Below are 25,949 nucleotides of genomic sequence, written 5' to 3' on the forward strand. Positions count from 1 at the left end.
GAATGCGACTGAACAGTAGCAGCCAGCTCTGCTTCGTATACTGTGCGCGTATAAGTTATTGATAATGTAATGGAATTTCCTGAATCGAAATCTCGTTTCGCCTCGACAGATATTTAATTGCGTCTGATGAGGAAACTGTGTGCAAACAGATTATGAAGCTGCTGAAGAATCAGATATCGAAACGAAGAGAAAGATAAGAACTTTTGACTTTAACTGGAATGGAGCAGCAATTTTGGAACGTGCAGCGTCCAACTGTGTGGAAGAAATGAGATCTGATAGAAAAAAAATAAATAATTATAATAATAGATTTAATAATAAACGATGAAAGAGAAGATATTTAGGCAAAATAGAAATATTATAAATTATTGTAAACATACATAGTAGTCGACTTATTATCTCCCAAAATTATTTTGTAATATATATTCCTTATATCGAGGAATTATTTACTGTAAAATTGGTATTGCGTATTTATTCGGATAAAGAAACATTTATTTATTGTATCTCCATTGTTCTACGTTGCACTCGATATACTTTTGTATTTGTTACTTTTCAGGAGAGAACAGAAGCAAGTAGTTGGTAAAATCACTTAAATTGTTTACGTAAGTGGAAGGCCAAGGCATAAATTGATTTATAAATCGATCTACATTGGTGTAGTTTTAAAGACCCAAGTCGGAGTCGAGACTGGGTCGAAAGTTCAATGAAACATGTCGCGAATGTCAATCAAGGAAACTAATTGCGTATTTCATGAGCTTAATTAAAGAACAAACTATTTCGTCCGTGTTTCCAAATATCATTTAATAACTCTTGCGTAATAAATTGTTGTTTTATTTTAAAAACTACTTGTCTATTCTGTACCTTCGTGTATTTAATATAAAATGAAACATCCAAATTTCAATTATTTTAAATATACGCAGCATTTGGTAAAATGCAGACTAAGATTAAAAACCTTTTACACGGACTATTTTGCACGGGGGCCTCATTAATAACTTACGTTCCCACTGTTTGATTGGAAAACATGATTCTTTATATAATAAACATTTAAAAAGGTGAAAAATAATCGTAACGAAAATCGAACGAATAAAACTATCAAATTATCGCCGTTATATTTAGAAACAAAATTTTTGAGATAATGATAACAGTAAGGAGAACGCGTTTTAAAGTCCAAACAGAGGAGGCAAACTCGGGGATTTAGCAGATTTTGCAGAAATATATATCTGAAGCGTTCGCGTACCGTTTCCTTCGCAATTTAGCTTTCAGTTTTCTTCATTAATCCATGAAGGACATCTTTTTTGTTCTGGGCGTTCCATTATCGCGGCCGCCAGTAGTAGTAAGAACACGACATTAGTGACAGTGCAGTAAAAATAAAACCAAATCATTCAGATAAAGATGTCCGCTATTCTTTGCTGCGATAATCTTCACATTACGCGGCCTTTCACTCTGCATTTCGTCTAACAATTTAAACAATATCCAAAAAATTGTATTGGTTTCCCAATTTTCTATCCGGACGATCTCGATGCAAATTTAATACGCTAATTAAATTTTAAACATTTTCAAACGAGTGACTTCTTACTGTAACAGCAACTGATGAATTAAAATTTGTTTTTAGAATGTGCTACTGAATAAAAAAAGCTACAGTAATGAGTACTAATAGATTCTAAATATTTAATATTGTTCATTGCCTTTTACACTCAACTTCTACTTTTACATAAACTATATAATTTCTAACTCTACTATTTTTCTCTTCCTTGTTTTTTTTTATATGTACCCATTTGTTTTTTTATCCTCTTGCTATTTTCGCAGTATCTACTGGTGCAATGAAGAATTATTATTACTAATATTCTTGGTCCCCTCCCAACAAAATAACGAAGTCCGCTAATGAGCTATTCAAAACGAACAGGTGAAAGATTTCGTTTCACCGATTCTCTTAAAAATTACAGCATTTGTCGATAACCTTGCAAAAACAAAGTATACTGAATTTCAGCTGTCTATGTCAAATAGTTTTCGAAATATTTAATGTTAAATTTTCGAAAATTGAAACAGAATCGGCTGACGTCATCACTTAAACTGTAATATCTCGGTCATTTCTAAAGATAATGCCACCGCCTTGGATTCATTTTAAAGCTGAAGGAATGCTTTCTCAAACCGTATATAGAATACTTTGTTTATTGTTAATAAACTGAACAATAATCGATGGCAAAGTTTCAAATTGCGATTTGACATCATTCCCACCCACGGTCCGGCTTGAAAAAAAATACCATTCGCTTCGTTAAGTCTTCAACTAGTAAATGCCTTTTTCAAAAAAGTGGAGAGATGTTGGGAACAGTTAGGAAAAAAATAAAACCTACGATAGTGCACACCGCTTGGAACTGCACGGATCCCATGGTCAGTCCGCGCGCACGCGTTTTCAAAACAATAGCCTAGCGTAGGAAAGTATTTATATACGATGTGTTAAAACAAATTGTTCTTTCAGTGTTTTCGGTATTCTCCAGAAAAATAGTAGGAATATCTCTGCTCACCATATAAAAGATTCCAAGCGGTGTACACTATCCTAAGTTTTATTTTTGTTAACTGTTCCCAAAATCTCTCCACTCTTTTTCAAAAAGGTATTCATTAGTTGAAGACTTAACGAACCTAATGGTATTTTTTTCAAGCCGGACCGTGGTTGGGAACGACGTCAAATCGCGATTTGAAACTTTGCCATCGATTACTGTTAAGTTTATTAACAATAACCAAAACATTATATATACTGTTTCAGAAAGCATTCCTTCAGCTTTAAAATGAACCCAAAACAGTGGCATTATCTTTAAAAATGACCGAGATATTACAGTTTAAGTGACGACGCGTCAGCCGATTCTGTTCGAATTTTCGAAACTTTAACATTAAATATTTCGAAAACTGTATCAAAAACTGTAATTTTTAAGAGAATCGGTGAAACGAAATCTTTCGCCCATTCGTTCTGACGTGGAATAGCATTAATGCAGAAACGTCTTACGTACAAGAAAATACGAAACAATGTAAAGTGTCCGAGACGAAGTTACAAAATTTGGTAATTTAAATGGCAATCACGTGGCAGCAAGATGCACATCCAGTTGTGCCCGGCATGGTTGCCGAATCAAAACAAAAGTGTTACCTGGAGATCGTCGTGCGTTTTAACCGTGATATCCCTACTCTGGTACCAGCTACCAGAGTACCAGAACAGACGCAGTCAGATACCTATGTACGCGAGACCAGCTGTTTTCTATGCTCGGGAGCCTCGACAGTTGTCGCTCAGTGACTCTTACGGAGCGTTCGCTTCTCCGAGAGCCGCTACCGCAGAGGTTGCGACAGAATCCGCGTCCGCAACAGTCACAGAACCGCCTCAGAGCTAGCCGCGCTACCCTTGGATAAATTTGGGCTGCCTTCAGGGTGAGTGCTTCGTCATCTTTCACTAGACACCCTGCTACTTTCCAACCTGATTGAGCTTCGTTTAAAAAATTCGTGCGTCGGGCTTAAATTTGTGTTTAATTACGATTTTATCGAACGAATGGAAGCAAGTGATTTGCGCCGAGTAGCGGACCTGCCGCTTTCTGCTCGGGGTAATTAGAAGGATCCACGGTTATACAATGCGTGCTTGGCATGTATTTACATGTGTTGGCGCGCATGCCGGCGGCAATCATCGAACGAACGTCCAAAGTAGGAATTACTTTTAATTTTACGTAACGCAGGCTCGCCGAGTGCGACCGTCGCGGGGGTGGCGCGCATGGAATTTTGTAATTAGAAATCGTTGGCTAGTAAACAGCACCGCGTGCTCTCAGAATAGTTTCGCGAATGACAAATGGGTTAACTAAACAACAGCGGCTACTTCGCACGCGGACACCCGAAAATTACGAAACGCAGCTTGGCGACAGGTTTACAAAGTGACAGTGGAACGAACCTCTATTAGCTCCCCTGAAAAGTAGAACGAGTGGATTACCGGCCGGACAGAGTGTCGCGTCCGCAACAGATTCCAGAACCTCGCGGGGGGGTTCGGTGCTTGGAAGACGAGGACAATAAAACTGAAGCAGATGTACCAAAGCTTAGGGATAGAAACACTTGGAAGCTCTCGGGAAATATAATCCGAGTAATTAAAGTACACATATGAGAAAAAAATATATATATAGGTTCTAACAGAATACACAATATGTGCTATTTTATTATAAAATCTTCCACAATCGGGACACTATTTAATTTGACACAAAAATAATCTGCTCCACAGAACTGGCATTCCAGTTCAGTAATGTCTAAGTGCCTCAGAGCATATTTGCGCACTCAATAAATGACTACACCGAATATGCGCCATCTTTTATGTTATCGAAGTTCACCTCGCTCCCTAAAAATGCAGAATGATAACCCTCTAATTGTCTCGAGCCGCTTATAGGAGGGAGCCTCGCCTTATCGCGGACGTTGAATACGTGAAAGTAACGAGCCACAGTGCGAAAGAATTTAAATGGCGCTTTATCCGCGGCTGAAGAAACGAGGGTAAGGGAAAAGAGATGGCGAGAGATAAGGAGAGATATCGCGCACCTGTGCTGCACCATATAGGGATAACGACCGACGCGGTCGAGAGCAGTGCACGGCGATAAATCGCAGAAGACTTAACGGGTGATTTATATGAAATCGACCGGTTCCCGCCGCTTTCGCGGAGTGATCCGAGGGGGCACGGAGTCGCGAACGCGCGGACAGGCTTTGAAACGGCAGGACTAATGGATAACGTACTCCCTCTCAGCTTCTCGTTCGCTGCGAGCTGCGGTTGAACGATATCGGGAAAGGTAGCGAAGCAACGCGGTGGTAGAACGTCACATCTAGTGTAATCAAAGCCGGGGAAAATACCGCGTAACTTAACAAGGTCGCGTCGAATGTAAGGTAAACGATTATTTATCCTGAGAACCTGCGACGGGCAAATGGAAAACTCTGTAATTAAAAGTGGGTATAAAATAGTCTAAGCAACGTTCCTGTAGTTTTCGATGGCGTTGCCTAGTTGTAACGGCGAAGTAAATGTAAGCCAGACAAAAATCTTCGAATTCTTTAAGGGGGTATACCCGTTTGAACCCTCGGAAAATGTATACATTTTGTGGATTTTTTTACAAGTCAACGGTTTGATGCAGATTTCCCGTTTTTTAACTATGTTTACATAGTATTATGAACTACTTATAAAAAAAGTTTCAGTTAAAAAACTATTGTTTTTCGGAAGTTACGGATACATGTCCGAAAGTCTCTGGATTTTAGACGGCTAAACGGTGGCCCTAAAAACTCGCGCTACGTTCAACCAATTCACTTCCAATTTTGCATGCAGAATCATAATAAGATTCCGCATCGTCCAACGAAGGCTTTTTTTATTTCGATTCCCCGTTTATTATTTATAAAGGAAAAAGGTGGATTTTTCTCTTAGAAAAATTTAACTTTACCTTTGATCTCTCACCATTTCTTTATTTTTCAAAATTTTCAAAATCGCCTTCGTTGGACGATGTGGAATCTTATTATGATTCTGCATGCAAAATTTGAAGTAAATTGGTTGAACGTAGCGCGAGTTTTTAGGGCCACCGTTTAGCCGTCTAAAATCGAGAGACTTTCGGACATGTATCCGTAACTTCCGAAAAACAATAGTTTTTTAACTGAAACTTTTTTTATAAGTAGTTCATAATACTATGTAAACATAGTTAAAAAACGGGAAATCTGCATCAAACCGTTGACTTGTAAAAAAATCCACAAAATGTATACATTTTCCGAGGGTTCAAACGGGTATACCCCCTTAAGTTCGCAAGGAAGAGAAGCAAGGCGTGCTTATTTCTCGAGCGTTTAGAAACAGCGCACGCCTCGTAAAAACTGTAAATTTCATGAATGTACGCCGTGGAATCGGGCTACGCTGGACAGCAGGAGAGAATAATCTCTGGATGTGACATCATCGAAAGGATCCAGATGTCTCGTTCGGAATAGACCGATCTGTTTCACCTTCAGTAATTTATTTATGCAAATGGTAGTTAAGCGGAGAACTCTTAAATGAAAAATTTAAGAAACTTGACAATGGTCATCAGTGGGCGAAAGGATTTCGAAAAGCAGTTCGTTGAAGAACCATCGGTGGCGTTTCGATCTTACGCGAGCAAAGAGCACGTGGGATTAAACGCGCGGCTCGCGAATACCCTTTGAACACGAGCGTAGATAAAGTAATTACGCGAGTAGTTCATTGTACTGTTATATGTATTTATGATGTTAGAGAGGCTCGTCAGTTATGTATATATTCCAAAGAAACGTAAACGTCTTCTGTTCGTGGTCATCATTACCCTTCCCGCGTGTTACCCACTGCACGGAACGTCACAGATCAGTGCTCGTATTTCGTAAATAAGAGCGGCTTACTACTTAGGTAACGGTGTAATTCCATTACTGTTTGCGTAATTGAAATCGATGATACGAGCGAAATTTTATATTGTACAATAACGCGATCCAAGTGGAAAGGATATAAATATCAGCGTTCGAGTAATTGCCTGTACACTGCACGACTGCGAGGTGGAAAAAGGGCATCAGAAAAGGGCAAACACGATTGAAGGGTCGGATGCAATAAGGGTTGACTATTTAGCGCTCGGAAATGGGAAAAATTATTGGCCAAATGCTAAGAAAGATTGGAAAATTAAATGTTGTTGAACTGAATTTTAAAAAATATAGTGTTGTAAAGCTCGTCAGGATACACATTTTTTCTATTTACTGTTTGTTTATTCAATCATTACTATTCGAGCTAGAAATTATGAACAAAAAAATTTTCATCTTCCAAAATCATTATCTCTTTAAACATAAATCGCGGTAACTTGAGTAAATATTAACGGATCGTTGTGAAACTTAAAACATAACTTCCGGAAGCTTTCGGGAAGCCGCAAAATGTATGCACAAAATACTTGTGTTAACTAATGTAATAATATTTAATTAAAAAGTAATACTGGACATAACCCATGTTTTTCAACGTTCGCCGTTAAAAAGTATCGAGGTAATTTTGAGATACACGTAACTTGCAGCGGTAAAGTTGTTCCTTAATATACAAGGAAGATTTTCACAAAATTTCACACTAATTAATAAATAATTGTAGAAGATATGACGATATATATAAATCCCGCGCGGCACCAACAGTCAACGCGAGTGCTAAGTGGCGCATTATACGCGGCCGCTGACTGTTGGTGGCGCGCGGGATTTATATATATCGTCATATCTTCTACATTTATTTATTAATCACTATGAAAATTTATGAAAATCTTGCTTGTATATTAAGGAAAAACTTTGTCGCTGCAAGTTACGTGTACCTCAAAATTACCTCGATACTTTTTAACTGCGAACGTTGAAAAGCATGGGTTATATCCAGTATTACTTTTTAATTAAATATTATTACATTTCTTAACACAATTGTTTTGTGCCCACATTTTACGGCTTCCCCAAAGCATCCTGAAGTTATGTTTTAAGTTTCGTAACGATCCCTTGATATTTACTCAAGTTATCGCAATTTATGTTTAAAGAAATACCTAATGATTTTGGACGATGAAAAATTTTTTGTTTATAATTTTTAGCTCCAATAGTAATGACTGGATAAACAAACTGTAAATAGAAAAAATGCGTGTCGTGATGAGCTTTACAAAACTATATTTTTTAAAATTCAGTTTAACAACATTTAATTTTCCAATCTTTCTTAGCGTTTGGACAATAATTTTTTCCCTTATTGCATCTGACCCTTAAATTGCAAATACTGCAATGCAAGTACTGCACGTGACAGCGCAGAAATTGCGTGAGATGAGAATGTCATATCGCCTTCTTTCGCTCGGCGCAGTGGGATGATCTCACCCGAATTAAATCCATTATTGAATCAGCTTAAACGGTTTTTCGCGCGAGACAAACGTAAACTTGCTAACGATCCTTCGCGCCATTCCCATTGCCATCTCTTCAGAACACGTATTCTTCGTTTGAACGATATTTGCAACGTTACTTTTGCACCTTGCCGTTGCTCAAAGGGAGATTCTAATGTTCTTAACTCTAGGATGACTTCTGAGGTTTCCATTGACCCCACGCATTTCAATATTACTTATTTTGCTGGCTTCGGTTATTAGCTGCCTTGTCAGCTTGCAAATTGTTACTGTGTACTTGGACTACTTACTACTTATCTATCTAAGTACTTTTATATCTTTAGTTCTTCTATCCAGAGACCCAGAACGGAACAGAAATAGGGATTCCAATCGCGAGAAATACCCTCGAGTTTTTACCGGTAATTCGCCAAATTTCTACCGGTAATTCGATAAATTACGTATAGCAATTTAGCGCATATATGCGCTCATTACTTCCGTCCACATCTACTACATTATCAGTGGAAAAAAAACTTCAATTACTAATAAAGACGAAAACCGAAGTATCTCATGAAGAACCAACTCTGACCTCCAAAAAAAAACTAAAAATCTGAATCGAGTCATAAAAAAATGGACATATTTTCAAGTAGAAAAATGAAGGAGAAAATATATAGGTACAAATGGCATATGAGTTGTAGTAGATAATTCGCAACAAGTGTAGAATCTGAGAACGCTTTATCCGCGGCTGGATTATTTTTACAATTTAGACAAATTATGTTCTTTGCGGGCTTATTTGTTAAAAAGAATTGTTAAATAAAAAATATTTAATTATGTATGTAAGTTAAAATTCTTTTCATTGTTTTCGTGGTGAAGATCCATATTAATAAGTATTGTCAATAATTATACAAGTATATCTACTTTGTGTTATCTCATTTTATATTTTATATTCAGAATAGTTTTATTTGCACATTTTTTATAATGCTCAATTACAGTTCAAGAGAAGTTTTTTTTTGTAATGTTTCCTTTTATATTTTCAATATCTTAAAAAATACCGGTAAACCGGATTTGATTGAAAATTTTACCGAATTTCCGGTTATTGAAAAAGTCGGTAAATTTGCAATCCCTAGATAGAAACGGAAACGATAAACAAAAAGTACGAAATATTTTTCCGGAACAGAAATAGAAACCAAACAAAATTCTGAATTCTATCGCAGGAATGAAAACGATATAACCAAAATAAAAATTCCGGTTAATAACCTTATTGTTTTGTTTTGGACGCACCCTTTATGTTGAAAAATTTAAATTGTGCGCGCCCCTTACTTTCATCATGAACCTATTTTGGCCTGAAGATGAATAGTAGGTAGATACATTCTGCGATTTTTTTCATATTACATAACATGTGTAATATATAATATATAATTATAATGCATAATATTTTATAATATAACTGCCAAATGCAATAAAATTGTTAAAAATAAGTATTTGAGTTTTTTTATAAATATGAAATAACCGATCCGGAACAAAATAGATTTTTCGTTCTAATGGAAACGAAATATTTTTCAGCAACAAGGATTGATATTAAGCGAAACGAAATTATTATTATCGGAGCTGAACCGAAACGAAACAAAAAAACATTTCGTTCCAGGTCCCTGCTTCTAACCTTACTATTTTACTAATATCGTTATTATAACACGTTCTACATAATGGATCAGCGTTTTCAGGTAATAATATTAATCATTACTCAATTGTAGCTAGCGGTATTTTATAATCTTGCGAAACAAGAGCAAATTATCAAATTCATTTCATTACTTTTCGAGTAGTATTGCAGTAATACTTTCCACTTTATTGGTGCAACATTAATTAGATAAGTACCCGAGTTGAGCATTAATTAAATAAAAAATTATTTAAATGACGGATAGAATTTATTCTTTTAAGTTTATATTCTTTCAAATTTATACTTTTAAGTCACTTTAACTTTAAATTATTCGACGAATAAGGTTAATTTTTTTATTCGGGGATCGTTTCAACTTAAGCAGCGAATAAATTTGTTAACTTTAATTTCAACTTGAATTTTAACTTTCTGCGACGTCGAATAATTTTCTGACGCGCGTTCGAGCCGCCGGGGACCATCATTGGGCGACGCTACATGCCTACAGGCCTCAACCCCCGGTCCCCGACGCATGACGAATAATTTTTTTAACATTCATTATTCGAAATTTTATTTAAATAAAAATTATTCCCATCTCTGACTGGAATTCCACCTTAAGTCAATCACGTGGACATTTGGCCTCCTATATCATAGGTCATAAACAAAAATATAAATATTTTTATAATATAACCATTTTGCTCTCGAATGTTATAGGATATAAAAAAAATAAAAAAAACATTAAAAAAATTAAATGATTAAAAAAATTTTAAAAATTAAAAAACCCGACTGCTTAAAAAACATTAAAAAAATTAATTTTTAATTCAATTTTTTTAATGTTTTTTTATTAATTTAATTTTTTAATGTTTTTAAGCAGTCGGGTTTTTTAATTTTTTTAATTTTTTAAATTTTTATTTAATTTTTTTTTAATGTTTTTTTATTTTTTTTATATCATATAACATTCGGAACGTCAAGACAATTCTAAAGACACCTCATTTGATAAACACAATACCCTCCTTTGCATGCCGCAGTCGGGTAAAAAATGCTATAAATCTGTCGAACTCGGAGCTGATAAAATCGAAGTCCTCAAGGGTTGTCGAATGACTCATCGAGCGTAAAAAATGGAGGGCAACAAAGTTCTTCGTCACCGGAGGAAATACGTGGGGAGTTAGGGAAATAATAGAGGATAAACGACCTAGATTTGCTCATAAAGATGTTCGCGCGCGAAAGACGCTTAAACGCTGCGGCGTGGGTGACGGTTCGCTTCCCGTGCAGGAACGGTTAAGTAATTCGAGGCGATCGGGACCGCCTGTGGTACTCGTCGAGGATATGACTATCTGCATGCGTAATGCAACCTGGATGCGTCGCGCTCGTTAACCTAACGTTTCGTTTCTCCGACGTAACGTAATTCGTAACGGTGCGTGCCACGTATGCGCGCGTTCAACGTTTGCGCGTCCTCGATCTAAATCCACGACGCGGGCCGACGGAATTGTTAACGATCATGTGGCATCGTTCACGAAGTGGTTACTGAATGATGGATCGAAAAAAAAGGCTTTAATGAAATTTCATTGGGACAGAATTTAATTGCTGCCATGCCACTGTTCAATAAATCTCGTGTAATCCGTGTCACCACTGTCTGACCCAAAGTTCAATGTAGCTATTGGAGGAAGAGACTGCTGCCAGGATATTAAATAAAATTCTGGTTAAAATCTATCGTTAAATTGTTAATTGTTAGTTGAAATGAGATTTAAGAATTAAACTCGCGCGATAATACAGAGGAATATGTCTGCCGAAGAATGTGCCGTAATATTGGGAAGGCAAAGATCGAATACTGCCTTCGAATTGCCGCATTAAGGGGTTAGGCCACCTTGGACAGAGCGAAATTGCAGTCATTTTCGGTATTTCTTTTAGGAAGAAAATGAGATAAAGAGAAAATTTAATATGGAGCCTATTATTATACAACTCTCGCCGGAAAAAAGCGTATTTTTTTTTCCTACAAAATGGCGGCGGTAGAACCGTGATACGCAAGAGCTTGAGGAGCGACGTTTTCTACAGTGCTCAATCTCACGGCTATACCGTTTGACCTAGAACATAAAACCAAAAAGTTTTATTTTCTGCATGCCTAAAGCTAGAGAAGTGCGCAGGGAAATCCAGAAATATTAATTTGTCTCGAAATGGTGGCCATGGGGAGAAAAAGTGCATTTCTTCTTTTTATAAAAGTGTCAATTGCGAAGAATATATTGAAGATATCGCAAAACCGCTACGGCTTCATATTAAATTTTCGGTTTATTTCATTATCTTCCTAAAGAAATACCGAAAATGACTGCAATTTTGCTCCGTCCAAGGTGGCCTAACCCCTTAAGAATTGCTGACTGCATTGAGTTCTTCGCGGTCTTTCTGGGAACGACTGTAACACATTTTCTGCTCTAACGGTATTAGTAACGTTCTTTAATAGCGTTACATAAAACGTTGGACCTGCCCTTCGGAATCCTTTCCTTCGCCAAGCGTGACTCAAGGACGATCGAGCAAATGGGAATCGTAGACGCCGCGAAACTGTGAAAAAGTGGACGTTGCTCTTTACGGTCCGCGGCGCGTACTGTCGCGAGCGTTCCGCTCTTTCTTATTGTATGAATTTTTACGCGGCTCTTGGAAGTCAATTAATCGAATGGTTTACCTCGTAGATGGCGAAGATAAAAGAAGTTTTGGGCGTGAACGAACTCACCGATGCAAAGGCTGGCCTTTATCGAGCATTAGTAGCTGAGTTTCTGGGCACCATGCTGCTGAATTTCTTTGGCTGTGGATCTGTCATCACGGCGAGCGTCGTAGCCATCGCTTTAGCATTTGGTTTGACTGTGGCTGCTGCGATCCAAGGAGTAGGACACGTCTCTGGCGGTCACATCAATCCTGCTGTCACGTTCGGCCTAATGGTCATTGGCAAGGTAAGGCGAATAGTTTAATCACAACAGTTGTGGTCCAGCCAGTGGCGGATTTAAGAAAAAAGGCCCAGGTGGCGAAGGCTCTGAGAGGCCCATTTTTTTCGGGAAAATGAAGAGGTAGTTTACTAAAAACTACAGTGTGTAGAAAAAAATATAGTGCTGGATATAATCATAATTTCTTATTGAAGATAGGGACTTAGGGGGGGCCTTCTAAGCGGGGGCCCATTTTTCGGGAAAATAAAGCGGCAGTTTACTAAAAATGGGCTCAGTGTAATAATACAGAAAAAAATACTTTGGATAAAATCATTTTTTTTTTTAAGAGTGGGCCCCTGGGGGCGGGGCCTTTTGAGCAGGGGCCCAGGTGGCAACTGCTCATCGGCCGCCCTGTTAAATCCGCCACTGGGTTCAGCAAAAAATAATTCGACAGCTGTTATGCCCTCTGGTGGGCGGGCAAACTTACTTTGGCAGGAAGACACTTAGAGTATTTAAAGTGCTATGTAAGGTCTGGTGTTAAATTTTGGACAGGAATGTTGATTACATATGCCTCGTTCCATTGGGCTTTCAAAATATACTTCGCATCTGAAAAAAAAATTACAAAATTTGAATTAAGTTACAATTTGAGCAAAGGGAATTTTATTTTTAACTTCACAAAAAAGAAATTGTTTACATAAACATTCGTCGACATAAACTCTACTTGTACTGTTTTCCCCGCCATTATAATGTATTTAAACGATTTTATATTAGCTTCTCTCCTCGGTCTGTTTGTATGTTTGGTTCAAATCTTGTGACTCAATTTTAACCCTCTCCCACCAATTTAATAGACTTGAAACTTTACAGGCGTATCTACGTAGATACCATGACAATACAAAATTTTTAAAAAAACTCACCCCCGAGGGGGTGAAAGAATTGCGTCCCCTACAATTTTAACCCTTAACCACAAATCCAATCGATTTTTGGTAACGCTGCACTAAGCGCCACTTAGAAAATGCATCGAGGCTGAAAACGTGAAACCAAAATGTTTTTTGTACCCTATAAAAAGTGTATTAATAAAAGCCAAAAACATTTTTTAGGATATGTTTAGAACCGGCTCTGCCGGTGGTGCAAAATGTGCATTTGCACAGAGTGGCAAAGTAAATCTAAACCATAAAAATTCAAAATTTAATAAATTATAAAAGGGTTGTAAAATAAATCATAAAAAATGTCATTTATTCCCAATGTTGTAGCATCTAAAACAGTAAGTTTTCGGAGACGGGGCGCAGCGGGGGCGGTGTGGAGGCGGCAATATTGCACGGGGCGGTAAAATTCCTAGAGCCGGCTCTGAATATGTTATAACCTCTTCTTGTAACAAATTCATAAAAATCACCTATTTTTCGAGCGTTTTGACCAGAGGCTTTCCTTAAATAAAATCGTGAGGCAGGATATTTCATAACAGGATATGATTTATTTTATTACAGTATCAAGCGTCGAAATGAGCGATGAAAAGCGATGAAATATCCTACCCCTAGATTTTATTTAAAGTGAGATATGTATAATCATTGTAATTGTAGTACAAGAAAATAATTATTTCTTAGTTTTTAGTATATTTTTGATCAAATTAAATAAAATTATTTAATTTAACCCTTCATTGACACACCTCTTTTTTCGATCAACTTTGACACACCTGGGTGGCTCACACCCAGAGCAATTTTTGAACGACTACCATTCTCATACAAAGTCTAAAGAATCCAATCGTTATGAAAAAAATCATGGGTCAATTTCAAGGTCTCTAGAATCTATTCCTATAGTTTTTTTATTAAAATTTTATCATAGTTTTTGCAAATATATTCTAGATTATTACTTGATAGATGATTATTTTCAAGATCATATTTTTCTACCAAATCTTCTGAAATATTTTTCACTTATTTTTAACCAACTTCTTTGTCGAAAATAAAATTGTCGTTAAACGGGAATAGACGCTAGTTGTATCCACAAAAATAACAAAGACTTCTTAGGTGACAACATGTATGATCTCGGCATGTTGAATAAACCAGTGGAAATATTAGACCCTTGTAAATAATAACAATTTGCGTAAATAAAAATAATGTTTCAACGTTCACATATAAAACATTAAGTTCACATATATAACAGATTACATTGATCCTCTATAAATTATAATGTAAACCACGGAACGTGCAAATATCTACGGTACGATAACTTGTTCAGCTTTTTTAATGTTCCTTGGTCACGATTCCTGTGAAGGAAATGCATTTTTAATCATGTGTGAACATGATATGTACATAACATAAAAATCGTTATTACAATACTACTATTGAGCTGTTAACTTCAACTTATCACGCTCTTTAAAAGAAAAGCTCTTTTTATCACATTATTTGTACCTAAAATATTTTCTCATATTGCCAAAAACAATGAGGGCACTTTACAAAAAAATCGATGTTACCCGACCCTCCCTGTGTATAAAAAAAATGATGTACTAAAAGTTTAACTACTATGGAGAAATGATTTAGTTATTGAATTCTTCGAATATATGGTGCATTTAAAAATTTCATCTTTGTCTTGCTCTACAGGTACCGATAATTAGAGGAGTATTGTACGTCTTAGCCCAATCCATCGGCGCAATAGCAGGATCTGGTGTTTTGAGAGCGCTATCCCCAGAAAGAATGGAGGGTGCTCTAGGGGTAGTATCTCTCTCTGCGGGTGTTACTCCTGTCCAAGGTTTCGGTATTGAATTCTTCCTCGCCTTCATATTGGTCCTGGTCGTATGTGGAGCATGTGACGCGGCTAAGCCACACAGCAAGGGAATGGCCCCCCTCATAATCGGACTTGCGGTTACAGTCGGCCACCTCGTCGGTGTAAGATATTCTATATATAAAATACCTTCTATCTCGCTAAAATATTGCCCCTTTCATTGTATAATAAGGATAAACACTAAACTGATAAGGATACACCATATGTAATTTTTCTAATTAGGAGAAAAATATGAGGTTCTTTATGCGAAGCCTGTCTAATTGTAGGAAAAGTTCGCAAAGTGGAGGTAAACCGAGTGTGATATAATTCCTAAGCAGTGTGACAAAGAAAGAGGTGAATTCCCTGTACGAATAGAAGTTGAAGATGAAGAATAAAAGATTTTGTATGAGTTTTCGTTTTCGGTGTAATCAGTAGAGTGGCCCTTATTTATACATGTCGAAATTTTTTTGTATTTCTTTGTTCTCACCCCTAGAACGGTGCTATTTCATAAAAAATAGTTCCTGAAAAAGATTATTTCAATCGGACAAGAGGAAAGGGTGTCGGCTAGGCCTTAAAGTTTAGAATTCATCAATCGTTTGAATTTTAAGAATTTCTCAAAAATGGTAAGCCCTGTCGAAATTTGGTTGAAATAATATTAAAAGAGCATTCAATTTTCTACAATTACTGTATATGTAATTTTGTCGTGCTTCCAACCATTTTTTAGATAATAGCGTTTGAATATAGAGAGGTCGGCACTACGCGCGTATGGATAATACGTCACGCCGTACAGGTGGGGGGCGCGAAGTGCCGATCTATCTATATTCAAATGCTATTATCTATAAAATGGTTGGAAGCACGACAAAATTATATATACATTAATTGTAGAAAATTGAATGCTCTTCTAATATTATTTGAACAAAATTTTGATAGGGCTTACCATTTTTGAGAAATTCTTCAAATTCAAACCATTAAGGAATTTTATTTTTAAGGCCTGGTCGGCACCCTTTCCTGTTCTATTGCAATAATCTTTTTCAAGGCCATTTAAAAAAAAAAAATGGAACCATAGTAGAGGGTGAGGGCAAAAGAAACCGTATGTTGAAAATAAGGGGCATCTTAGTAATCAGTCATGAAAATTGAATGAGTATCTACGGGTGCATTGCATAATCCAAGCTGCTACTTATCACCGTTCAATAAACTACTTATAGGGTACACTATTATTGATATTGCTTACAGTAGGAACATTGAAAATTAGATGAATTAATGCAAAGAATTAACTAAGTGTATTTGAAAATTTAAAAATTCAGGGAATACCAAAAACAATTTACCAATCCCTTCAGTTTTGTTCGCAAGACCTATACGTTCGTTTCAATACAACCCATGTGAATAGTTGCTCGGTTGTATAAAATCCATTCTTTACTCGGTGTTTATCAGTAGGTACTTAAAATGTAACTATTTTCGATTACCGTCTAAAGTGCAACTATCATCGGTAGTCCGAGAGGTACCTAACTATTTAGTATCACAGAGGAATTCTTTAAAAACCTGGGGAAAAAATCTCTACAAAGCTAAAGTACTTCTAACAGTTGGCAATTATAAAACAAATCCAAGTACTTTTAATAGAAGGAAATTATTCGATCCGATTTTTCTCGAATAAGTGTACCTCGACTAACAAGGGAAGATCCTCAACCCATGAATTAAAAAAAATTACGAAACTTTGGGGATATATATATGTGTATTACGTATTTTTGAGAAATAAAGAGATGCAAAAAAAGTTCTCAGACAAAAATTATTCTTTTAATTCGGACTACCATTCGGCAAAATCGGGGAATAGCCGGAGTTTCAGGGGCCAATTCCACCCCCTTAGAGTGAATTTGGGCAGCAAAGTTTCATAATTTTTTTAATTTTCGGGTTGGAGATCTCCCCTTGTAAGTACCAGTATAGTGTCTAGTGTTTTCTACAATCAATGAAGAGATTGCAAGTTCAATTTTACCTGTATCGGTTGAACAGGTACCAAGAACCGGCGCGGGAATGAATCCAGCTCGATCATTAGGTAGTGCCGTCGTGATGGGCGCATTCGACGATCACTGGCTTTATTGGATCGGTCCTATTCTTGGTGGGATGGCAGGTGGATTGATTTATGCTCACGCAGTCGGCCCTGCAAAAGACGACGGTGCCAGAGCGTACGGAGCAGACGAGAAAGAGGTAGCGTAAGCGGCTAGAACGCGCAAACGGAATTAATTGTTCGCGATACAGCCACATGGCAACGTGGTTCCTAATCTCCACTATCGAATGCCATTTTTCGAAATGATTTAATAAAAAGATATTGTTCCATAAACATGTCGCAAATAAAAAAGATAGTTATCACCGTTTGTCGAAACGTTTCAGATTCTTTAACGTTTCTAAATAAACTTTTAACGTTTCTAAATAAACTTTTATAGTAAATAGTTAGGTTGCTGCACGAATTTTGTCTGTCGGTCTCGTGGTGTATGTAAAATAAAAAATTTCACCCGCGGTATAAATATTGACTGATCATTTTGAATGTGGTTTAATTTTGAAAACAATTCTGGGTTATGCAGCAGCCTAATACATTAAGCGAGATCATACTGTGTACGTATATAGGTATAAATGGAACACAAAAGCGTATATAAAATTCTCGTTGGTAGAATCTTTCTATGTTCTACTGTAATCTATTATAACCTGAAAACAATTATGGGAAAGCAAGGCCGATTTATTTTTCTTAAATTATCAATCATCTTTGCTCCACAGAAGTTCGAGTACATAGACAGTGGACGGGGTGGACTTTAAGAGACGAAGATTAAATTATCAATCGTCTTTGTTCCACAGAAGTTCGAGTGCATAAACAGTGGACGGGGTGGACTTTAAGAAACGACGATACAAAGAAAGATTCGAAGACGAGAATATGCTTTTTTTTGTATATGTCGTTCGCTACGATAACCGGCAGAGCAATCGATAAACATGTGAAATATTATTTTTGCAGCTACAGAGCCTTACCGGCAAGAAGAACGTCAACCCCGCTTGATCTGCCAATTGCCACTAACCGTTGCGTTTAGACCCTACCGAAATCTTAAAACCCCCATATAGGTAGGAGCTACCTGGACGTACGAAGTTCCCGAGAGGCTTAAAAATTCGAAAACTGAGTGGCATTCATCTGAAATAGAGACAACATCGAAATTCATACTCTATTATTCGAATTTTCTTGCTGTTCACGTTGGAGTCAAATTAAACTACTCAATTTATTGTTAGTCTTCCAATGGAGCTAAAGTTTCGTCGATTGAAAAGATGAGAGAAGTAAGTTACAATGTTTCAATGGCAGCAGGGGCGGGTTTGGAGATTTGGTGCCCCTAGGCTAAGAAGCGTCTACCACCCTTTCCGTGAAATATCATCGAACATTTTAATTTAGAGGAACTGAGATAATTTTAAAATTAATTCAATATGACAACTCGCATATGAGTCATTGTTAATTTGCTAGCTGAAAAGAAAGTGATTTTTTTTTAAAGTTATCTCAAGTCTCGACGTTTAACTTCCTCAATTTCTTTCGCACGAAATTTACCGCCCCTCAAAATTTGATCACCCTGCAAACCTACTTACAGTTAGTCTACATAGAAATACGCCCCTGAATTGCAGGTAGTTTGAAGTGAATCGAGTTTTGTAAATCTATAGACTTGAGTTTTTGTAACGACTCAGATTTCACCCTCGTCCAGCAAATGGTCATTTTGGCTCGAATTAGAAACTTCGTCCTACGCGTTCTACAGAAGAATTTTATAATAAAGTTTCATTATATTATTTCGTAATTTTTTATATGATACGATATAATATTAGGTGATTAATGATAAATAATAAGATAAATATTTATGCAGATGTAGGAGAGTGAAAATAACCATTTCCTTAACGAGAGTATAATTACGCTTCTGACAGTAAGTTATTTTTATAATCCCCATACGCCGCATGCACTGAAATATATTTTCGTCTCATTTACATTCTACGAAAGCGTCTTTTTCTGTATTAAAAATCTGAAACTTTCTTTTATATCGGAATTTAGAAGTCACCGCACTTTCATTTTGTGTTAGAATTTGTGAAATGCAGTGTTGCCAGATTCGCTGTCGAATTAAAATTTGTTACGGTGTCGACATCTTACGTCGTCTGCGCGCAGTGCATTTGTTCGAAAATCCGTGCGATGGTTCGATAATTTATCGACAATTTATGATTCGTTAGGATGCGTAAGTTTAAAGGGTATGCGTTTACAATATTTTAATGCAAATCGTATTTATTAAAAGTCACTATAAGTGATTCCGTACTAACTACTTATTTTATTTATCGGTATTAACGCATTATACTGTAGATTACAATTATGGGATTACTGTATCACGCACCAGGTGTTCAGAATATGTATTATCGAATGTTTAATTCATGAATTCTGACGAATTGTATGGAATAATAACGTACATTATTTAATAAATATTTATATTTCCTTTCTAATGGGTCGACAATAACCATAGTAAGTACTATCCACTGTTGTGTTTTGTATCTATTATATTTGTAAACTCATAAGATACATGTTTTTCTTTCTTAATAGATTGTATATTAAAGTACAACGGAAATAATATTAACGCATTTGTAATTATGCTTACATATTAATCCATTGATAATAAAATGTATACTTAAACACGTGTTAGACCCGGTTTGTATGAAATAAAATGTAAATGTTTTATACGAAAGTAAAGCGAAGTACATCATTTTGTACTGCGTGTGTGGAAAAGGTTTTCCTGATAAATAATCAACACTTTTGATTTTACATTTACACACCATAGTTTGTATTTGATACATAGCTTAACGTGTTTATAGGATATCGGATAATCTATGTACCATCTCCATTCTAGTTTCGCAAAAATTATCATCAAGTGTAGGTTTAAATTCTTTGAAGTATCTCGTGTGCTCCCAATGATGATATCGGTTGTAAATAACAATGCGAAAATGAAAATTGTAGCTCGATAACTTCATGGAACGTGACAATTTTGTCAGTACATAATTGAAAAAGAAACAGCGTTCCAAATAAAGTTCAAGATCCGGTATATGTACAAATCTCTTACGTCCGGCATTCACTTACTGATATACCAGACAATAAGTCAGATACGTAAAACGAGTGCCTAAATTTACAAACTCTCAGATCTTATATTTATATTTCGCTGTAGTATCCCTACGTCATAGTCACGCAAAAGTATTGATAACAAATTTCTTATCCCGAAAGGCCAACGAATCTCTTGGTAGTTAAAACCAATTTCCTCTGTTATATGAAACATTCATCAATAGGCACTGCCTTGTGGTTTTTATACTTTACTGCCAATGTTAATGATTGCAATTGCAAATGTAATTCTACGAATGGACACACGGGGAAATCAAAGACACATGATGAAGTTTATACGCAATATAGTAGTAAGATATAGAGTATCTTAAATTCACGTGATTACTTAATGAGTCTAGTGATAAAACGGTCAAAGTGTTTATCTATGCCCGTCAAAAATGCATCGAGATCGAGTTTTAAATTTATAAAATTGTGATGAAATATGTAGTATTGTTCAAATCAGAGCTTATAGGTGTGAAAACCAAAGCTCTACTTGACGGGGCATCTGATGCTTTTCTTATTCTCCACTTTCCCGTGGAAGAGAGTTTAACCTTCCATTTGCTGAAGTTTATCTTCAAGACTATCCTGACTGTCGTTAGTATCGTTCAAATTGATTGTATGATTACCATGCTCGAGTTCTATCACTGTGTCTGCCAACTGACTTTTCTGAACATCTAACACATTTTCCGAGGGTTCAAAAATATCTGTAGATTCTGAAAGATCTTGTTCGTCTAAAGTCAAATTCGAAGTTTGCTCGGGCTGTTCAGTGGGTTGTTCTTCGGATACGGATTCTACTTTAATGCTGGGTTCTTCTGACTCCTCTACATCCATTGGAACAGGATCTTCCAACTTCAGATTCATATCTTGAGGCTGAGAATCAGATTCACCGGCAGATTCTGTTTTTATTGGATCATCGTCCATGTTTGAGGGACCAGCTTTTGGTTTATCATTGTAATTCTTTTGGGAGGATTCTCCAAGAGCAGATATTTGAGAGAGATTACTTAGAACCGTCTCTTGCATCTTGACAACAGAGTCAGCTGAATCTAATATACTACACAATTCTCGGCTCATCTCTTCCACTTCTGAGGCTTCTTCTGTTTTTACAACAATAATCTTCTTGTTTCCATAAACTTTGGAGCTGGTTATCAATGGTTTACCTTCTCTTCTAATAGTAACCATAGGCGTAGATGTTGTTTTCGGCGGTGAAGGAATTTCCTTTTGTGCATTTTCCGTGTGTTTCGTCTCTGGGTCAGTCTTTGCCACTTCTTTTTCTGAATCTTCTTTTGCTGTTGTCGCAGGAGTCGTTATAGGAGTTACTGTCGTTACATCATTATCATTATATTCTTGCTCTTCGTCATACATACTTTGCTTCTTCTTCACAAATACTCTCTTTAAAGGTAATTGTTGCTCATCTTCGGATTCGTCATGACGTTCTGGTGACAATTCTTCCATAGGTTCAAATTCTTGCTGGTTACGTGCTTCTAGTTCCTCGATCTTCAAACGCTGTTGTTCTACTCTCTTCTCTAGCTGCTCTAATTTCTCCTTAGTCTCCTGATCTCCTACCAATACAGGTTTCTGGGAGGTTGTTGCCGTTATTTTCGGTGTCGATGACGACGACGGTGCACTTGTAGACTGAGTTGCTTTCAATTCAAATTTCGCAGAGTCGTTTAAGGCGGAGTCATTATTCTTTATTGCGCTCGATGATTGTCGTGGATCTGTCGATGATTGCAACACAGCTTGAACAATGCTCGAACTTTTATCAAGAGGCTTTTTCACAACAACTCTTTTCACAACATTACCCGTCGGTAATTTTGCCAATTCTGCTGGGTCTATTATTGTACCGTCTGGATTCATGATAACCTCTCTTGTGGTATCTCCCTGTCGAATAATTCTACGAACGATCACCCTCTTTGTAATTTTATGACCAGCACCAGTCGATTGCAATGGAGTACCTGTAATGTCACCTTCTTTTGTAGCGGATGTACTAGCTGAAGTTTCAGTGCTTCCGCTTGGTTTTCTCACAACAATTCTCTTTATTACTTTAACAGTATTTACTGTTTTCGGTGTACCGCTAATTGCTCCGGAAGATTCAGACTTCTCGTCTTTTGCGGAAATTTGATTCTGCGAACTACTCGGTCCCTGTTGTGGTCTGGATTGATTTGAAGATGCTGGCGACTCTTTACCTTGTTCTTGGGTAACGTTTTGATGCTTCAATGGAATCTTGTGTTCTTTAAACACAGAGGCCACAATTTTTTGAACCTGTGCTTCTGTTTCGTCCACACGGGAAGACTTCGGAGATTCCTCGCTTTGCTTAGATTGCGAACTCTTTACACTGGATTGAGATTGGCTGTCATTGGGGCTCTGTCTTGATTTCGTGTCTTGCACTTCTCTACGTTGAATAGGCATCAATGTCTTAATTGTCTTTTTAATCATATTTCCATCTTTACGTCTAACATATACCACTTGTTCCTTCTGGCCATCTTCTTTGTCCGATCTCTCCTGCTCCTCTTCGCTTTCTGACGGCTTATTTGGTTTTGGAAGTTTCTTCACAATATATGATGGCGGCTCGTAGTCATCATCCCCATCCGAATATTGTTCGTCCTCTTCATCCTCATCAGAATCTAGCTCAAGTTTCGCTTTATTGTCTGGCTGCAATCCATCTGGTCCCATTTTTTCACCCGCTTCAATGTGCTGCTTTATGTGAGTGACATAATCCGCTCTATTTCGACAGGATTCCTGGCAGACGTCACAAGTCAATCCCATTCCTGTGCGTTTCGTGTGCGTCAGCTGATGTACTTCCAAGCTCTCCTTGCGCTTGAACGCCTTACCGCAATCTTCGCAAACGTGACGTTTCTCTACAGAATGCGTGCGCATGTGTCTAGTCAGATGGTGAGACAACAGGAACGAGCGAGGGCAGAGTTTACACAAGTAGGGTCTATGCCCGGCATGGCTGGTCAAGTGACGAGCTAGTTTTGTGCTGGTACGGAATGCTTCCTTGCAGTATTCGCAGACAAAGGTTTTATCTTCGTTATGTAGCACCTCGTGACGTTCCAAGCCTTGCTTGTACGTGAAACGTTTGTTACAAATATTACATTGGAAAGGTTTCTCCTTTTTATGCACAGAATCCTCGTGCTTCTCCAGTTCTTCGGTGGTAAAGAACTCGCGGTCGCAATGTTGGCAGCCGTATCGCAATTCGTCCCTATGAACTTTTTCGTGACGTTGTAATAGATTCGCTCGTGAGAACTGTTTGTTACAAATCGGGCAAGAAAAGGGTTTCTCTTCCGAATGCGTCGTCATGTGTTTCCCAAGATCGTATTTGGAGAAGAACATGCGGTCGCATTCGGTGCACTTATAGTTACGATCACGATGAGCTCTTTGGATATGAAGAGCAAGAGCTTGGCGCAAAGGGAAAGTACGATCGCATTGATCGCAAGCATGTACTCTTATCTCACCTGGTTCCAATTTCCGTTCTTCCTTAACGCTACTCGTGTCCGGATCTCCCTCGCTACCAGCATCTTGTTCCTCTTCGTAAAAATCATGAGAATCGTCTTTGTCTCTTTGCTTCTCCACCTGCCTATCCCTGTCCCTCTCTCTTTCCCTATCTCTATCCCTCTCTCTCTCTCTGTCACGATCTCTATCCCTTTCTCTTTCCCTTTCCCTCTCCCGCTCCCTTTCTCTCTCCCTTTCCCGTGTTTCTCGTCTTTCCCTGTCGCCGTTGTCAACGCGAGACTTCTTGGCTGCGTCGTTCTGAGGCCTCTGCTCCAGAGGCCGTTTGTTGTTAATCTCAGGGGGATCGTTGGAAATTGGTGGAAACGGTCTGGGCAAAACGCCGGACAGTGGGTAAGCCCGCAATGCTTCGTCTGCTTTCTTGCACTGAAGCTTGAACTTGTAAGAGCGATCCAGGTTCCAGCGACACATACTGCATATCATCTGCGGCATTCCATCAGCTGCGTACACCTTAAACACAATATGCAAACGTTTTACAAGATGAAGGACTAAAGAAGTTTGCGAGTTAACTTTCAGTCAAAGGACGCTCTAAAAAAATAATTTGTATAATAAAATCTTGTAGAACGTTAAGGGATGTGTACAATATTAAGATAAATGGAAGAATAAAAGTTCATCCTTCAAATGTAACCATAGGTTTTGAAAAAAAGATTTATTTACATGTCCAATGTTTCAAAATAAAATTAATTTTAATGTCTTTCATCCTGCTAATTGTCAATATCACGAAACTGTATGAACAAAGTAGAAGACTGTTTTTTGCATATGTGCCGGTCAGTTTCCCGCCAATATCCATCGTCGTGGAAAGAGCCCATAAAAGGGTGGATGAATAACATGTTTCATAAAATAATTTTCAAGTTCCGCATTTATTAATATAGATAACAAAAAATATCGTAATAATATTAGCCACATATTTTACCATCGCAGCATTCGAAACTACCGACGATACGCGACTACTCCATGAACTGTGGCCAATTAAAAAAACCTACGTTTTTTCGCTCGAAATCACCGATCGCTTATTACTAACTGTGCGTATTGTGAATAATTTATCGTATCGATAAACGAAAATCAGCCGTACTTCGAACTCGCACGAACGCGACTCGACCGGCAAGCAGGATACCTGCATTACCCAAACCATTTGCTGTCTATTGGCATAGTATTCATTTTATTCGATGAAAGCTATCGATGATAACAAACAGGATTCAACAAAGGCCAACATTATTAATATGAGAAACAGAGGTGGCCGAGGGAGTAGCAGCAGGCGAGAGCACGCCTGCAGCGAGATTATTGCCCGCAGGATAGAGGGGAACGAATGGGTTGGTGACGGTCGATGCCGTCTTGAAAGAAAATAATTACCTCGATGGCGACGCACGACATGATCTGCAGGGTAAGCGGCACTTGAAACGGTTTGCTATGATCCCTTTCATAAATGAAGCTAAGGGGCTCGGATTCCGTCAGGCAGAATCGACAGACTCGCCTGGAGCGTAGCGGCGCCGGCCTGTTCTCCATGTTTTCCTGCCTATCGTTCGTTCAGGCACCCACGAAGACACGCACTCACGCGTCTCTCCCGTCCTCCTTCCCTGCGAGCTTCCGTGAACGTCGTGTATTCGGACTTTTAACACACTACGAGAACAATCGCGATAAGAATATATCGCTCATTAATCGGAATTCTAACAAACGACGCCGAGCGTCGGTAAGCGTCGCGTCACGGACGACGAACGAGCGGGACGAAGTACACACCGCTATGGCGCTATTATGGCGGTCCGAGAACTCGTTTCCTCTGCGTGGCGTCTTTCGACTCTCGGGCCCGTTCAGCTTCGGCCTTTGCACAACAGCGCCACCATCGTCTTCTTTCTTTCGCTGCCAGCAAAATACTTCGTGGGTAAAACAGTGCGTTCTTCCTGCTACCACGGACGAGATACAAAATAGACTTCGCAGCTTACAGGGATTTCCGTTACACGAACTGAAATACCGACTTCGTAAAAAATCCGTGCTTTGGATGCGCGCTATATATATTCAATACGGCGGCTTTTGGAACTAACTCAATTCGATCACCGATGTCGGTTAAGTTAGGCCGTTCGTCCACCGCCGCAACGCGACTGCAATTTGGCCAAAAAACGATTGCACGCAATCACGTCTATCAGTCACAGTGTTTCTCGTCAATACTAATTCTTTCT

The 25,949-nt window shown here is 37.9% G+C and overlaps 2 protein-coding genes across 3 annotated transcripts; one reads left to right on the top strand and one right to left on the bottom strand.

The window, feature by feature from the left end:
- Positions 1–3,250: 3,250 nt before the first annotated feature.
- On the top strand, positions 3,251–19,628 carry LOC143372253 (aquaporin AQPAn.G). Of its 2 annotated transcripts, none has more exons than XM_076818309.1 (5): positions 3,251–3,405; positions 12,156–12,413; positions 14,975–15,259; positions 17,139–17,333; positions 17,898–19,628. In XM_076818309.1, the coding sequence occupies exons 2-5, from the start codon at positions 12,156–12,158 to the stop codon at positions 17,934–17,936; spliced, it is 777 nt and encodes a 258-aa protein (XP_076674424.1). In that variant the 5' UTR covers positions 3,251–3,405; the 3' UTR covers positions 17,937–19,628. The 2 variants fall into 2 exon arrangements, with proteins under 2 accessions (XP_076674424.1, XP_076674423.1); XM_076818308.1 differs by having other exon boundaries at positions 18,130–19,628.
- Positions 19,629–19,933: 305 nt separating this feature from the next.
- On the bottom strand, positions 19,934–25,375 carry LOC143372205 (uncharacterized). The gene is made up of 2 exons (XM_076818215.1): positions 25,129–25,375; positions 19,934–24,228 (listed from the first exon to the last, which is right to left on the bottom strand). The coding sequence occupies exons 1-2, from the start codon at positions 25,279–25,281 to the stop codon at positions 20,818–20,820; spliced, it is 3,564 nt and encodes a 1,187-aa protein (XP_076674330.1). The 5' UTR covers positions 25,282–25,375; the 3' UTR covers positions 19,934–20,817.
- Positions 25,376–25,949: the final 574 nt, after the last annotated feature.

The sequence above is a fragment of the Andrena cerasifolii genome, chromosome 8, assembly GCF_050908995.1.
Source record: "Andrena cerasifolii isolate SP2316 chromosome 8, iyAndCera1_principal, whole genome shotgun sequence".
Lineage (NCBI taxonomy): Eukaryota > Metazoa > Arthropoda > Insecta > Hymenoptera > Andrenidae > Andrena > Andrena cerasifolii.

What these genes read in the sequence shown, in the direction of transcription:
- LOC143372205 (XM_076818215.1), bottom strand. Translation starts at nt 25,281, where the DNA reads ATGGAGAACAGGCCGGCGCCGCTACGCTCCAGGCGAGTCTGTCGATTC. An exon ending in TGTCGTGCGTCGCCATCGAG is followed by an intron (nt 24,229 to 25,128) that starts GTAATTATTTTC and finishes ATTGTGTTTAAG; the next exon opens with GTGTACGCAGCTGATGGAAT.
- LOC143372253 (XM_076818308.1), top strand. Translation starts at nt 12,156, where the DNA reads ATGGCGAAGATAAAAGAAGTTTTGGGCGTGAACGAACTCACCGATGCA. An exon ending in CAGTCGGCCACCTCGTCGGT is followed by an intron (nt 15,260 to 17,138) that starts GTAAGATATTCT and finishes TCGGTTGAACAG; the next exon opens with GTACCAAGAACCGGCGCGGG. An exon ending in ACGGAGCAGACGAGAAAGAG is followed by an intron (nt 17,334 to 18,129) that starts GTAGCGTAAGCG and finishes TTATTTTTGCAG; the next exon opens with CTACAGAGCCTTACCGGCAA.